The sequence below is a fragment of the Rhopilema esculentum genome, chromosome 18 (genome assembly GCF_057945365.1).
Source record: "Rhopilema esculentum isolate cy_ngs chromosome 18, ASM5794536v1, whole genome shotgun sequence".
In the NCBI taxonomy this organism is placed as follows: Eukaryota; Metazoa; Cnidaria; class Scyphozoa; order Rhizostomeae; family Rhizostomatidae; genus Rhopilema; species Rhopilema esculentum.
In genome coordinates this window covers 5,627,268-5,642,797 of record NC_142832.1, presented here as the reverse complement: position 1 = coordinate 5,642,797, position 15,530 = coordinate 5,627,268, and the positions used below count along the sequence as shown (strand labels likewise).

General features: G+C 35.0%; 3 protein-coding genes across 6 annotated transcripts in view; 2 read left to right on the top strand and 1 right to left on the bottom strand.

Annotated features, from left to right (window-relative positions):
• Positions 1–101: 101 nt before the first annotated feature.
• On the bottom strand, positions 102–5,367 carry LOC135696592 (ras-related protein Rab-20). Of its 3 annotated transcripts, none has more exons than XM_065216036.2 (5): positions 5,228–5,367; positions 4,189–4,284; positions 3,324–3,420; positions 2,505–2,564; positions 102–1,611 (listed from the first exon to the last, which is right to left on the bottom strand). In XM_065216036.2, exons 2-5 carry the CDS (start codon positions 4,227–4,229, stop codon positions 1,165–1,167), a joined length of 645 nt encoding a protein of 214 aa, XP_065072108.2. In that variant the 5' UTR covers positions 4,230–4,284; positions 5,228–5,367; the 3' UTR covers positions 102–1,164. The 3 variants fall into 3 exon arrangements, with proteins under 3 accessions (XP_065072108.2, XP_065072109.2, XP_088969718.1); XM_065216037.2 differs by having other exon boundaries at positions 2,505–2,561; XM_089113592.1 differs by having other exon boundaries at positions 5,179–5,321.
• Positions 5,368–5,424: 57 nt separating this feature from the next.
• LOC135696595 (BET1-like protein) lies at positions 5,425–8,273 on the top strand. The gene is made up of 4 exons (XM_065216039.2): positions 5,425–5,526; positions 5,694–5,794; positions 6,078–6,134; positions 7,538–8,273. The coding sequence occupies exons 1-4, from the start codon at positions 5,511–5,513 to the stop codon at positions 7,703–7,705; spliced, it is 342 nt and encodes a 113-aa protein (XP_065072111.2). The 5' UTR covers positions 5,425–5,510; the 3' UTR covers positions 7,706–8,273.
• Positions 8,274–8,515: 242 nt separating this feature from the next.
• LOC135680962 (uncharacterized) overlaps positions 8,516–15,530 on the top strand; it is a 30,359-nt gene continuing 23,344 nt past the window's right edge. The window contains exons 1-2 of one of the 2 annotated variants that reach the window (XM_089113587.1): positions 8,516–11,384; positions 14,324–14,470. In XM_089113587.1, the coding sequence (XP_088969713.1) occupies positions 14,419–14,470 (52 nt within the window). In that variant the 5' untranslated portion in view covers positions 8,516–11,384; positions 14,324–14,418. Of the gene's footprint in view, positions 11,385–11,435; positions 13,732–14,323; positions 14,471–15,530 lie in introns of those variants that run through there. The other variant, XM_089113588.1, reaches the window with a different exon arrangement.

The following is a 15,530-nucleotide window of genomic DNA, read 5'->3' as shown; positions in this document are numbered from 1 at the left end:
AAATCTGGTTAAGTACAGGACAAAAATGTTTTCATGAAATTATGCTAACAGCAATAAGCAAGATGGGTGTGCCATCACTTTAAAGGAAAAAAGTCCAAAGATTTGAGAGCAATTCACATCAGAAAATGATATTGCACCTAATGGTTTCTATATTTTTACTAGCAAGTAAAAGAATTCTTAAAACACCAAAAATTCCTTTATCAAATACAAACAAAAATCATGCTACATATTTCTGAATCACAATAAGATTTTACAGCTCTTTGGGTAATATGTAAGCAAGAAGCATATTATGCATAATTACAAATCAGAATTAGAAAAACTCCCATTAAAAACTGCAAAGTTATTGAAAAACTGAGGAAGCTGTCTCTTCTTTTAAATATAACCCACAATTAAACCCTTAAGTATTTGTCATAAAAATTGCTTCACCAATACTTAACCTTAGAATTAATATATTTACTCCTGCAATAAGAAAGGAATTATTCATACCTTTGAAGCATACAAAAAATTCATACGAAGGCTTGATAACCACTAACTAAATAACCTTTTTTCTTTCTTCTCCTTCTTCTGCTTCAACCTCTAAACAATTACAGCTAAGATTTTCTAATACAAGTACTAATTAATGGATGATCACAAATAATGTTTTTGCATGCACACCTGAAAACGTCTCAAATATTATAGACCACAGACCAAAATTCCAAAGTTGTCATAAATCCTGACTGAACAGTTCTATTAAGCGTTACTTTTATTTAGTGGCTTACCCAGGGCTGCAGCAGTGTGGGGGGTCTGGGGCCAAGCCCCCGGAAAATTTTTCTCGACCACGCCCTTCAAACACTCGCAAATGCCGGGAAACGCCCTTACTCCCCCCCCCTTGGGTAAACCACTGCTTTTATTAGTTGACCAATCACGTTCCATGCATTTTGGGTGACTTAAGTGTACATGTTGCCAGAAAGAAGCTGCAAAAAACATCAAAACAATGCAATAAAAAAGGAAATGTGATAAACATGGAAGGCATTAAGTGGAAAGTTTTCATCGCATTTCTTTTCAGTTGTATTTCAAGGGCTCTCAGAAAGCTCTCAGTAAACTTGACTAACTAAGGAGTAGGGCAAATTAAATGCTTAGCCTAAAGCAATTGCAATTTATGTTGTTGGGATTATATCTAGATAGCTAGCAAGAACATTTTTTACCAGAAGCATTGGATTTCCCAAAATCTATTGTATCCTTTGCAACAGGATTTGCCACATCAAGTGTCAGTGTCTCAAATATATATTCGAACAGCTCCGTAATATTTTCACTAGTTTTTGCGCTAGTCTCAAAGAAAGGAGTCTTATCTCCAGGATGTGATTTTGACTGCCAGCGTTCACCAAGTTCTTTGACTTTTTTAATGCCATCTTCAACTGAAATTTCCCTGTTATCTCTTGTAACAAGATCTTTCTTAGTACCTGCTAAAACAATGGTACAGTTTTCAGCAGATGTCTCCAATAATTGTGTATATCTTGCATCAATTGAATCAAATGTTCTTCGATCTCTGATGTCATAAGCAACAATGGCTGCATTTGCCCCTCTGCAATAAAAATTGGACAAGCCAGAGAATCTTTCTTCACCAGCAGTGTCCTTAAAAGAAGGAGATAAATTATTTGATATCAGCTATTGAAAAATTACAATCACTCGCAAGCATTTATAATGTAAATGGCTGTGAAATAAGCAAACATTTTTACAAGATATTAAACATCTTTTCATCTGATACTCCTTAGAGAATAAAACATCAGAATCAGGGTCCAAAAGTTCATGCTTGAAACTATATACTCAGTTGTGGAACAAATACACTCTCACTCTCATGTTGTGGAATGTTTCATTTTCTTCAAAGCAATTTTCAAATTTTGTACAACCAAATATTGTTAACATATTTATGATGTATTTCTTTTATTGAAACAGGTGTCTACAGACTCAAGTAAGAGCTAAAGAAACTTTTCTTATGTGGTAACTACAACAGACCTAATCGATTTAATTTCCTTTCTAGTGTGGATAACTTTTTATGTTACTGTTAATTTCAAACCAGAACATGATAAGCAAGTGGACAGGCAGTAAAGCATGAAAATATGTGTTTCAAATACATACAGTATAATCTTGTTATAGCATACTTTAAGGGACGGGCGTATTGAGTATGTTTTATCCTAAGTAAAAATTGACTAAAACCAAGTATACCTTTTGCCGGGACCAAGAACACCAGTATGTCACATCTGGGAGTACGTAATAACCGAGTGCGCTATAACATGGTTATACTGTATAAATTTGTTATTTTGGTTTATAGAACAGGAATTTGCTCCCTTGCTAGTGACCTTTTCTCATTTGGTTTTGGTCTATAAACCAAGCATGTACAGCTCTGCCAATACAGCATTAGGCACTTTATGACAGACCTGTAAACAGTTATCTTCATTATGTATATACAAAATTTGAATTAAAATACAATCTGAATAATTCTATGTTAGTTTTTTTCAAACACTTACCCAGATTGCTATGTTTGATGACTTCCACTGTTTCAAAAAGAAGGCTGCACCAATAGTCTGCTGGGAAAGATATCAAATTAAAGAGTTTCTCAAACCATTTTAAAATGAAATTATATATGAATAAAAGGGATTCAGTTTCTTCACAAAAACCCTGTCATCCTCTTTAGCACATTCATCATATTTTTATCAAAGTCAGAAGGGAAAGAGCAGTGTCACTCCACATTTTGAACAGTAAGAAATTCAAGATCATTGTGATATTTTAGTAAGCATTGGCAAGAGTATAAAAGACAAACACAAATATTATTTGAGAAAGTGTGTACATTTACCCTTCAAATACTCCTTCCCTCAATGAAAGTGTATGCTCAAGACAGTGGGGCTGTCGAGTGGGGCCCAGTCCGCTTGTTAAAATTAAGGTGGTTTTCTTTGGGGATTAAGTCTCCCTTTACAAGTTGATATATGTTTGGTTTGGCATTCCTTATGTGGCAATGGGAATAACACATTTTACTATGCTATGTCGATTTTCCAGGAATGAGGAATTTAAATAAGCTTTTCAGATTAGAGAGTCTGTGAATAGTTTGAAGGATTTCACACACACAACAGAGAATCTTTAACACAAATTAATGTTTACACAGTGTGACCATGGATGTTGTCTTAGATGTGGGTTCTAGATGTTCCCTGCCTTTTTTAGGACATCACCTTTGGCTCAGGACACCTACCACTTCCCTCTGAGCTACTGCATTAAATGAATCTCTCTAATTCAAAGATGATAATCTTGTTAATCAAAAAGCTGAGTCAAGAATTTATCAATAGTTGACTCACATTAGGCATCTCGTCTGAGAACTGATTATGGAGATATCTGTTTACAATACAGGTTTTCCCTATAGCTGCATCACCAATAATGACAACTTTGAAATCTCTGTAGACATAATAAGACATCAATTAAAATAATATCACAATTTTCTTTCTTGTACTGTATTGCTAAAAAGGAATTAATCTTTAGAAAATATGACAATGGAGTATTTTCCAACCACTGTGCTGTGGTACACCAGTGTGCTGTGAGATATTGTCTGGTGTACTGGGAAAAATTTTCCAATTTTAAAATAATTGGTCCAAAAGTGTGTCTTTCTACCATCCATGCCAGGATATCAACTCGGTGTTCAACAAAACTGGCCTGTATGCACAATGACTGAATAGAAATACTTTACTTTACTATAAAGTACTTTTTAATTGTGTTTATTTGATTCCTTTTCAAGACACTTCAATAAGGACAACTTCATATTGTAAATTTAGGCTAAAGAGTTTCATTTTTTCAACTTTTTCTGTTTGTGCTGTGCCTTTTGATTTTTTCAATAAAAAAATTGTTCCATAGATTAAAAAAAGGTTGCACAACATTGCCATAATGCAAAGTCCTCAATATGATAGATTTTGATATTACACAATAGATACACATTGAACACAATTACATCATTACATCTGGCATGTTTATATAAAATTGCATGGAAGAGCAGAAACATATGGAATTATATTCAGGTGTTCCAGGTAAAATTACACATACTTTCAAGATGGCTATTTTTTACTACTATCCTGTTCAATAGTTGTTGACACTACATGACATAAATCATCTAGAAAACAGTTTACCAAAGCAGTTGAGTTAAAAGCAAATGTAGTATGGAGTTTGACGTACGCCTTTCTCTTTTTGTTTGTTTGACTCTCAGGAGTATTCATGTTTTCTTAACAGCAGCTGATCTTCTCAAAGTTGGGAACAGACCAGAAATTTGATCTGAAAAAAAGGCAAATTACAGAAAATCTTAGACAAGAAATATCATTCAGAGCATCTTTAGAGGTGGGAAATGATTTGAGATGGTTAAGTCATTAAGATGGGAAGTTTAAAGTATTTTGATCATATTGCCTAAGGAAGGAATTGGGGGAAAAATACATGGAAAAAATCAAGCCCAGTGAAAATGACACTAAGAGCTATAAAAACTGAGAGAAAAGAACAAGGCAGCTAATAATAAATCAGAAACTATGTCTTAGAAGATTAGCTCCTTGTAGCATTCCCTGAAATGCAAGGTATTAAAAATGCTATAGGTAGCAGCAGTTGCATCATGAGGGGGAGGCAAAAGGGGGCGTTTGCCTCTCTAATGGTAAGAAATCTCTTTGCAAAAGGAATTTTTTTTGCATTCAAATGGGTGTGGACCCAAAATTTCCCCTTGCTCAAAAAAGCTTGCATAAATTTCCCCAATCTTATAACCCTGGCTCACTACTGGGTAGCAGCTGAATATGTCAATATTGCCAAGATGTCAGGTTTTTTTAAATGGTCCCTCTCTTTCTTTACATGTAGACTGATCACTTTTTATCAAATCTCTGATGTCGAATGTCACAATTTCCATAACAGACCACAGAGTCATACAGCAGCAGTGGATAGACCATTGCTACATTCTAGATTTTTGAATCTTGAACAGCTTCAGGCAGTGATGAGGATATCTGAGCTTAGGTGACAATGCTGAGGATATTTGTCTAGAAGCATAAAGTTTGATGCTCCAAAATCTTTATAAAACCCCTTGTTTTCTTGCCAAGCCCCATGAACCATGTGACATTAATGGTAGAGTTTGTCTATTGTAAGCAAGTCTTTTCAGCATCTGAAAATCAAATTCACAAAATGTACTTTACATACAGTCTTTAACTTTATGTTACTTGTTTCACCGTTAACAGAAGTGTCTTACATCATTATATTCTTGCTCTCCTCTGGTTGGTGGTGACTAGACTAGTGATGAAATAACGAGAATAACGAGGCTTGCATTCTTCCTTGCACTAAGATCTTTCTTCCTCTCGTTAAATATTATTTGGAATTAATTCATTGCCTCTCGTAAGATAGATCACCTGGCGATATTTATTTTTCTTTTTTGATTATTCATTACAGCTTCCTGCTTCTTATTAAACGAATGTTGTTGTAGTTGGATATGAAGTTAGAGACGAGGCTGTTATTGTATTTGCGTCACCAACAAAATGGCGTCCAGAAATGGTGAGTTTTTAAAAAATTAATCTGAACACGTTAATCAACAATAAATGCAAGCCAACCTGTTTTTGATATTTAGTGGCTTTTTATACCATCCAGGATAGATGTCCTTCGCATAAGGAAAAAGAATTGAAACTTGATATGACAAACTGCATCAACAATTTTCTCTACAGGCTCCTCGGGCAGAGGTGGTCATACATCTGATAGCATGATGGAACAAGAAAATAACAGACTGGCATCTGGACTATCAAGCAAGATCTCTACTTTGAAAAATGTAGCTACATTTTAGTCAGTTTTTGTGCAACATTTTCACCATTTATTAAGATTTGTGTGCAACATTTGCTTCCTCCGCTTAAATATGATTGAAATTCCTACAAGACGAATAAAGGAAAATTCAGCTACTACAATTTTTTTACCTCTTTATTGAATTCTAATTATGAAGATTAGAAATTATAACTAAATATAAATTTAAAACACACACCTTAAGTGATGGGAGTGTCTTATGAGTGGCTAATAGCCTGCATTGATATCCTTATTAAATTCAGTTTTGATTCTAGATTGCCCTTGATATTGAAAATGAAGCAAAGTACCAAAACAGTTATCTTGATGGAATGGTATGATATGTTCTGTTTTTTTATAGATAAAACCAAGTTATATTGAATCATCTAATAATTTTGGATAAACATATTACATGCATCATTCTGCAGATGTGTAGCCAAACAGATAGGGAGAAACACTACAATTCTACATAATTTGACAAGAAACAATTGCAACCACCTAAAACAACATAAAACCACCTACAGCCAGACAGCTTTTGTATATCAAACTGCATAAAATTAGCATTCATAGGCATTCTAATCAGTTTTCTTTCTTGTATCATAACGGGATTTGCACATCTTGCCAAAATTTGAAGAGCTGAAAGCATATCAATCATAGTTTAGGACAACAACAATTGCATCTTCATTAAAGGACAGAGCCATTAGATTTGACCTGCAACTGTAGGAAATGTATTAGTGTCTCTTGGATGGACTTTACCAGACTAACAACATAATATACAATACAGAGCTCTGCATACAGCAGATATTGCCCGCACATTATTACTTATAAATTGGTCTAACAGCAGCCATATTTAACAAAATAAAAGTATTTTAAACAATCTTTTGGTGGTACAAAACTTGTAAATAGCTTTGAAAAAAGCAAACATTTAGTAAACTAAAGCTTTTCGTCTGACACTCTTCAGAGTTTAAAACGTCAGAACATAGATCGAAAAATAGAGTTTTCGATCTATGTTCTGACGTTTTAAACTCTGAAGAGTGTCAGACGAAAAGCTTTAGTTTACTAAATGTTTGCTTTTTTCAAAGCTATTTAAAAGTATTTTACTAAGGTTTCCGGAAATAAAAAGTCCTGCCAATATATTCATCGCTATCATTATATGTATGTATGCTTTTATTTAAGGTCAAGTTAATTTTGCGTGCCAGTTCACCTTTAATTTAACTGTCTTGAGTCTTTTAATAATAAAAAATATGTATCAGCATACAGTTATCTTAATCTAATTTGAAACTAGAGAATAAGCATCAAAGTAAATTCGTATAATCAAACTGCCAAAATTTAAACAAATAATTTAAACATATTGCTCATAATTACACTTACAAGCAATTGAAAATTCTGATACCTGCATGGAAATTACAATGAAGCATAATTATCATTGAAGGTCCATTTTCACTTTGTTAGCAAATTGCAATCACCTGAAAATAATAATTTTATAGAACGCTTGAAATTTAGAGTTGCAACAAAAATCCATCCAGTTCTATTGACAAAAGTTTTTATAGCTCTGACTAAATTAACTTAGAGCACTTTGTCACACAGAGACGCACCTAGAGCACAGACCAGTGAACAGTTGTCTCCATTAAACCTGGGTAAAAAAGGAGTCTTCATGTTTAAGTTATTTAATGGTAGAACTTTTGAAATGTTGAAATGAATAAGAACTTGTTTCATTTTATTTTATATCTCAATTTAGGGTGATGATATGGAAACTACAAGCTCCTTACTTGGTGGTAGTGTTAAAAGACTTTCGCATATGATCTCATCTGGCAGCTCAAATCGAAGATTAATGTGTTACTTGATATTAGTCATCGTTGGGGCCTTCTTTGCTGGATATTATGTCCTGACCAGAGTGAAAAGCTAAGTGTTAAAACTCCAACAGCTCCATATGTTGTCTTAGAAAGTCATATGAACTAGAGACACACTTATTAATTTCTTAAAATAAGATAACAATTCTTGATTAGATTTTATTCCAAAATATTTTAAAAAGATCAGTAGAGGAACACTTTTAATCAACAGTGACACTAGAATAGCTGTAGGGCATGGAGGGTAAAGAACAAATAAGGGCAAGATAGCAAGATAAAGAAATTGCTAAATTCTGTTAGGGCAATGGGGCAACCATCCCAGTGCTCCCCTGTGCTCGGGCATCCCTATGTTTTATTAGAAGCAGATTATCAAATACTGTGCCTTAAAGTTCCAATTTTGGGATCCATGAGGTATATTGGTCGTTAATAATTGATAATATATCAAAGATTTTAAAGCTCTAATGCCATGGATCCATGCCAGATTCCTTGGGTAAAGCCCCAAAATATTGTTTCATTAATTATTGCATTTTTGCAACATCAAGGCTGATATTAAGCTCTCCTGTATTTAAAAACCTGGTATTGTATTGTATTACAATTTCTGTAGATTATTAAAACCAATACTCAAAACCATGTTTGTCAACATTCAATTTAACCTCTTGCTTTACAACCATGTATGAAGGTAAGATAATTCTAATGTGGCAAGTGCATACAAATCAATGCTATGAGAGTTCTGAAGTCTTGATACTCCTTCTTGAAGAATATCGTGCTTTCCGTTTGGTTTTCCTTACCAAACAGTGAAGGTAGGTTAAAAGGCACAGAGGGTCATTCTTAGAAAACAGTCTCTTGGCCAAGTCTTCCTGTTCTTATGGTTGCCACACATCATAATCCAAATTATACCTGAAATACAGGGACCTTGCTTCTCTCCAACCTTTCAACTATCAGTCGATTCAAAGCAAGGAACAAACTTAATTTGCTAGAGGTTCACACATCTATTCAATGCAACACACTTACTTATCAGGTTTATTTTATTGCTAAACTTTGCTCTACATGGAAGACATCAAGTCCATGCATCTTTGCAGAATTACTAAAGGGAAAAAGAGAAAATTTCAAGCATTGAAAGTATTCCAGTTGTTCAAAGTGCGGTGGTTTCTCTGGTTTAAATATTGTTAAATTTCAGAAACTTACAATCTTTGGCAGATAGTGCTGTGATTTGTGACTCTCATACAACACTTTAATATCCATACACCTATTTTTATTATGTACCTGCTGTGACTCAGCTTGGGGTGGGTGTGGGATATCTGGTTATTCATGCATGCTACCCGGTTGTTTGTCTGACCAGTTGTGTGTAGCTGTGTGTCTTACCAACAAGTTGACTGAAGATGCCTCTCTATGACAAAGGTGGTCTAACCTGTCATCCATGGATGTAGTCTTAAATTTTTAACAATAAAAGGGGGTCTATGAAATTTCTAAGTTGTTCTTTGTCATGTAATCATTGCAATTTGAACATGATGAGGGTTGATGTTCTTGTCAGATCATTTGTTGAGCAGCCAGGTACTTTGACTGTTTGAATGAAAGCTGAGATCAGAACATCGGTACCATGGGAAGGGTCAGGGGGAAACTTCAATGAGTGTTGAGGGCAGGGGGGGGCAAAATGCTTATATTACTCTGGGGATTAGTGAAAAAGAAAGAATCATGACAAGGAAGCCAGAGAATGCATCTAAAATATCAACAGCATAGATAAGGAAGAACTTTCTTCTTAATAAAAAAAAAATGAAACCCTTTGTTGTATTTTGAGTTGACACACTTCCTCTTGTGGAGATTTTGTCAGCTAATGAACCATGCTACTAAAAATGTCATGCAAAACTGTTATTCAGTGGATTTAGAGAGTATTCATAGTTTTCAGCTATGGAAAAACCAATTTTGAAACAAGAACAACATTAAGGACACCCGAGGCCTGAAATTATCCAAAAAATAAGAACATCTTGCGTCTGCAAAATTGTATTGTTCTTATGAAAACGAGTGTAGTTCATCAAATATTAAAAGTAGGTGACTGGTTGTTGATTCAGGCAATTAAGACCATTCTAAATGCATTAGTAAAAAACCAACTGTCTGTAAATAAAACTGCAACTACACACTTATAAGAATATAGTCTAAAGAATATTAAGGCTCTTTTTCAACTTCAACTTCAACATTTCATTATCAGTATATTTTAAATAATTACAAGTGATACGATAGTGCTAACATAAACGATTAAAAGAATTAAAAAAGCATATTTTACATGAAATTGTCAGCAAGGAAAAAGGAAATACTGAAGGACACGTAGAAATAACTCAGAGGAGATTTCGAGCTACGCGCCCTAAGGCTCGACAGGGCTCCGACTAGCAGGGGGCCAGGGGGCCAAGGCCCCCAACTTTTTTGCAAAACAATAGAGCTTTCTTCAAAATCTTTTGAAAACCTAAGCATTAGACCTATGCAGATGCTTAAATATCCTCGGATATGTGGATACAATCCTTTCCAGAGGACCACTGTTCTTTTAGTTAAATAACAATCAAAACCACCTCATCTTATTTTGGACGGACAAAATTCGGTATCATAGCAACCGGGTGGGGGTATTACATAGCCTTTTCAAGGCACTTCAGTTGCGACATCAAGTCAAGCCCTAACTTATAAAAGAGTAGACAAAATAACGAATTGCCGCTTAGACATAAGAGGCTATTATACTCAAGTTATTAAGTAGCTGCAGGAAGGAGTGTAAACATAGTCACTGCCACGGGGCTTGGATTCTTGCGGAGACCTGAATGTATAGAAAAAAACCAAAATGCTGTTTTTGGTGATTGCTGAGGAATCACAACTTTCTAGTAATGGTACAATATTTTACTGTGTGTCCTATGCATCAAATTAGTGTCCTTTTCCAGAGCTTTCGCCGGCCTTTCGTCTCAAGCATCCCCTGGGCCCAGGCACCGCGCAGCCATTGGGCTAGCAGGGACTATAGTCCCCCTCCCCCCAACTTTTTGCATGGCAGGAAATTGGAAATCCCCAATAGATAGTTTACTCCTATGTAGTAGCAGTTCTCGTTGACGGGGAACCATTTTTGTTCTTTTTTTACGTGTTTCATCTTGTTTGATGATATGATGTATTTTGTAACTTGGTTAGCTTGGTATTTCATTACCCTCAAGCTAATTTTATCTGTTTTTTTATAATTATTGATATTTTGTCGGAACCAGACTGTTTATAGAAATTGAGAAAAAACAAGTATGTTTTAAAAAGGGCGCTTTCCTGCGTTCTAGAGGGCGTGACTTCCAAAAATTTCCGGGCTCCTTTTTCAGTTGCCCCGCCTAACTTTTAGACTCGTGCGCGGTCTCTGCCTGGGCCCCAAGTTGCCTTTGACAACCCTTGTGACGGGTATATGACCATGTTATTGAGCATTCATAAGTTAAATTTTGATATATTTCCTTTAATCAAAATTTGATGATTTTAATGTTTTTTAAGGTCAATTCCTTAACAACGAAGCAAATGTTGCCTTGATGGGTTATCAAAATGATCAATTCCAAACAGTGTTGTGGTCGATTTTTTCATAATAGCTCTAAATATTTAATAATCCATTAGTTGGGTTCATTTAACTTGAGTTAGTGTCAGTAAGGTATTGTTTCGAATGGTGTGATACCTGTATCTTGATTGAAACACATTTCTTTTAGTGATCATTTTCAAGATTAGCGATGAGTGCTCGTGAGCTTCAAGGTAAGGTTTTCCTTATTTAATTTCTTTTTAGATCTTCCTTTATCATCGTGAACTCTTCTAAATTTGTTCAGCAAATCAAATGTCAATGCGATTCTAAAGTTTATGGATGGAATGTGAAATTTTCGTATTGGAATGTGAAATTTTCGTATTGGAATGTGAAATTTTCGTATTGGAATGTGAAATTTTCGTATTGGAATGTGAAATTTTCGTATTGGAATGTGAAATTTTCGTATTGGAATGTGAAATTTTCGTATTGGAATGTGAAATTTTCGTATTGGTAAGGTTCACGTATTGCTTTCACTTGAAAGAATATGAATATATAAAAGTACTGATATGAATGAACTAACTGACGACTTAAGAGTCGGAAGCAGCTATTCTTAATAAATGGTTTTATGAAAATTTTTTGGTGCTCAATGGCAATAAAAGCAAGCTTATAACATTTAAAGCCAGTCGATCCAATTTAGAGGAATCTAAAAATTCAAATAAATGGTTCTACTATAATAAAAAGTAAGAATGTTAAACTTTTGGGAGTAACACTAGACCATCAACTTAGATTAGAAGAACATATTAAAGATTTTTGTAAAGAAGCTGGGAAAAAGGTAAACGCTCTAGCCAGGATTGCTTCGAATATGGACAAATCTAAGCGAATTCTTTTAATGAAAACGTTCATCTTATCAAATTTTAATTATTGTCCTCTTATTTGGATGTTTTGCAATAGCAAAAGTAATAACCGGATAAACCGGATTCAAGAAAGAGCAATGAGAATATCTCATGATGAATATGAATCAACTTTTGAACACTTTTTGATAAAGAATAAAACAATAACTTCTCATAAGAAAAATTTACAATATCTTGCGATGGAAATTTACAAAACATTCAACGGATTGAATCCACCTTTTATGGATGAAATACTTTCCATAAATAAATGCCCATACTACTTAAGAAACTCCCAATTCAAAACAGCGGAGCCACATTATAAAATATATGGATTTAATACCGATGTCATACAGATGTAGCCAAATATGGAACTCAGTTCCAAATGAGATAAAGTACTTCCCCACTTTACAAATATTCAAGAAAAACGATAGCAACATCGGTTATATTTGATTTATATTATATTTGGCGTTGGTAATTTAAATTAGTTGGTTTTAATTAGCTTGAGTATGCATAGCTAGAAATTGTACCAACTTTAAAAAAAACTTGCTGGAGATATTGCGTAGCCAGTTTTGTGGCTTACTCAGGGGCGTTGTGGCTAGGCAGGACACCGGGAGATTTCCCGATGGGGCCCTTAAAGTGTCTATGTAAAACCCAGGAAAATCTTTTAAGGGAATAAATTCTTTGATGAAATAATCTCTCATCTATATAAAAGCTCGCTCATAGTTATGAACTAAAGATTTAGAGATGAACTTAAACATAAAGGGCCCTGTGAATGTGGTGCGTGGAATTTGGAAGTTTAAACAAAAGATGACCTGCTAGAATAAAGCTTGGGCGACCTGATGGGAGGGCCTTTGCTTTCGAGAATACCGTGAATCTAAGAATTAGCCCTAAGCATTAAGATAAACTTATTGGAAATCGATGAAGGTTTAAGATTATGTTACAAATGTAAAAATACCAAAATGCATAAGTAGATAGAGCTAGCATAAGAAGTGTTCCTAAGCCTACGTTTTAGGGAGAGTGCTAGATTGACATCCTGAGATGATTTACCATAAATCCTCGAACAAGCCCCCACGCTCGAAAAATCACCCCCCCCCCTCGAATAAGCCCCCACCTATTCGAGGGAAGCATAATTGCAGAATAATATCTTACTTCAAGATAGCCCCCACAGTACAATAGCTATACAGTATTACTTCCTTTGATTGGAGAACAAAAAGCAAAAAAGCGACTTTTGTGATGATAAAAAATTATAATATTTGTTAGATCTTCACATTTTTTGCAATTTTTCAATTTACTTCATTGAGAAATTGTGTCGTTTTTATGTCGACCATTGAGGAAAATATTAATCTTTGAAATAAGCCCCCCTCGAATAAGCGCCCCCCCCCCTCGAATAAGCCCCCGCCCAAAAATTCATTTTTGCAAATAAGCCCCCGGGGGCTTATTCGAAGATTTACGGTATTCCAAGCCTAAACCCTGGAAATATTCAGCAGGAAATAATAATCTGACCACCAGTCATCCTTGAAGCATTTTACCCGAAGCATTGTACTACGTACCTGCTTGTGTCCTGAACGCATACATTGGCACTTTCACTTTGTAACAATCATATTATAAATTCTTGGTTATAGCGATGTCTGAGAAGTTCTGAAATCTGATTGTAGACCATAGCAATGCAGTTTATTGTGAAATTGTTTTTGTAAGATACATTTTTGTTACTTTTTGCGTCGTAGCGCAAACTGAATGTGACATTTCGCGGCCATGTTTGCCTTTTACAATTTTTCACTTGTTTATTTTGAAGCACCAGTTTTTTGGCCTACGAATTATGCTGAAAGCACAGAAATTCTTGAACTGATTACAGTACAGTGCTGCTATAGTTCAACTGTCTGGATGTCAAAGGGCTTTGGGGCTAAATTCAAAAATTCAAAGCATGCAAACAATTGCGTTCAATTTTTAGGCTGGCATAGGATCTACCTCATCTTGCTGCAGTGGTAGCATTTAACGAGTAACCACAAAAACTGGCAATATTTTTGTCGAATATTGTCCGTTTTGGGCGTCTGGCCTATTCAGATTACAGTGCAACAGTGATATCTCGATCCTCCAAAGGAACCATGACAGTTATTCGATCCAATCAGGAGCTCTTATCAGGAGCTCAAATTATTTGGTTTATATTTTAATTGATTCAGCACATCTTTGGGTTGCCTAAAATGTATTGAAACAAGCCAGTCATTAACCTAACAGAACACAAAACAGACATCTTGTTTATATCATCATCCTTGTTTTATTTTCAGCTCATAAATTTACGTGAAAAGTTGCCCATATTATTTTGATATTTTTTCAACTCGACGTAATGAACGAGCAAGAATACCTGAAAGCGAAGTAAAACATGCTGGCAGCACGACTAACGATTTTCTGCATCATTTTCAACAGCTGGAGAGGTGAGGTGTTATACTGATTTCATAAAACTTGTGTTCATAAACCATTGCTTCTTAAATTGCAGTTGGCCCTTTAGGCTTCGTTTTGACTTTTTAAAGAACTGAGCGAGTCCTTCTTTCGATTTGATATTGAGAAAGTTTTTAATTTCTCGTCTTGGATTCCAAGCTTTCTATGCCAGGTTGTAATTCCAATTCAAAAGGTTTACGTTGACGATCTTGTAAGATTTTCACGGGGGTCTGCATATTGACCATCAATTGTTCCGTTCCAAGCGTCGAAGTCAAGACCGCGTGCATAGTTCACTCCTTCCCGTATTCATAGGTTTCTCTGGATTCTTGCGTTTATTTCGCACATTTCCGTTGGTTTCTTATGCAGATATATGCCCAAATCTTAGTGATTATCCTTAAAATGATGGGCAAATTGCAGACTTTTGACGTAGTATTGATGTACATCAGAGTTTTGGATATTTTTGGAACTAGGCCAAGAGTCTGGACTAAATATGCAAGGAAATGGGATATGAAAAAATGAAGAATGCAACGTTTAATAGGTGTTTCATGAGAGAGCATGAAAACTAGGCGTATTCTTGGAAAGAATATTGAAGGAAGCAAGAAAAACAGCATTAGTGTATGACATGTCCAGTGCCCGGCTGGTGAGAATGGTTCATTGTAATCGCTGGTTTTCATCAAGTTATTAAGAGAAGAGGTGCTCTCTTCAGGGTTTGCAGATTGGCCTTTTCAGGCAAAATTTTCCGATTTCGGCCTTTTTCATAGTTAAATTGCCTGGAAAAAATTTTTTTGGCCTGCTACTTAGACTTGGCCTCTTTAGGCAAAAATTCTAAATTGGAAGAGTAGTAAGTACATTAATGGAGTAATTAGTTGTTCATGCAGAGTGTTACCCAAATGACAAATATCATCGCCTAGCCTAACTATAAGCAAAGGAATTTTTTAAGAAGAAGTAAATTTTTTATTTGAGTTAAAAAATTATTTAAAAGGCGCATGCGTCGGCGCTTCTATATCATTGGTAGAAATAAAAACAGCGTCTGTGCAATGTATTTTCGAGAAATTG

Coding starts and splice junctions, on each gene's coding strand:
- LOC135696592 (XM_065216036.2), bottom strand. CDS start 4,229: ATGAATACTCCTGAGAGTCAAACAAACAAAAAGAGAAAGGC. Junction 3,421..4,188: donor ACAAACAAAAAGAGAAAGGC/GTACGTCAAACT, acceptor TTATGTCTACAG/AGATTTCAAAGTTGTCATTA. Junction 2,565..3,323: donor TCTCAGACGAGATGCCTAAT/GTGAGTCAACTA, acceptor TATCTTTCCCAG/CAGACTATTGGTGCAGCCTT.
- LOC135696595 (XM_065216039.2), top strand. Junction 5,795..6,077: donor AGATCTCTACTTTGAAAAAT/GTAGCTACATTT, acceptor TTTTGATTCTAG/ATTGCCCTTGATATTGAAAA. Junction 6,135..7,537: donor ACAGTTATCTTGATGGAATG/GTATGATATGTT, acceptor ATCTCAATTTAG/GGTGATGATATGGAAACTAC.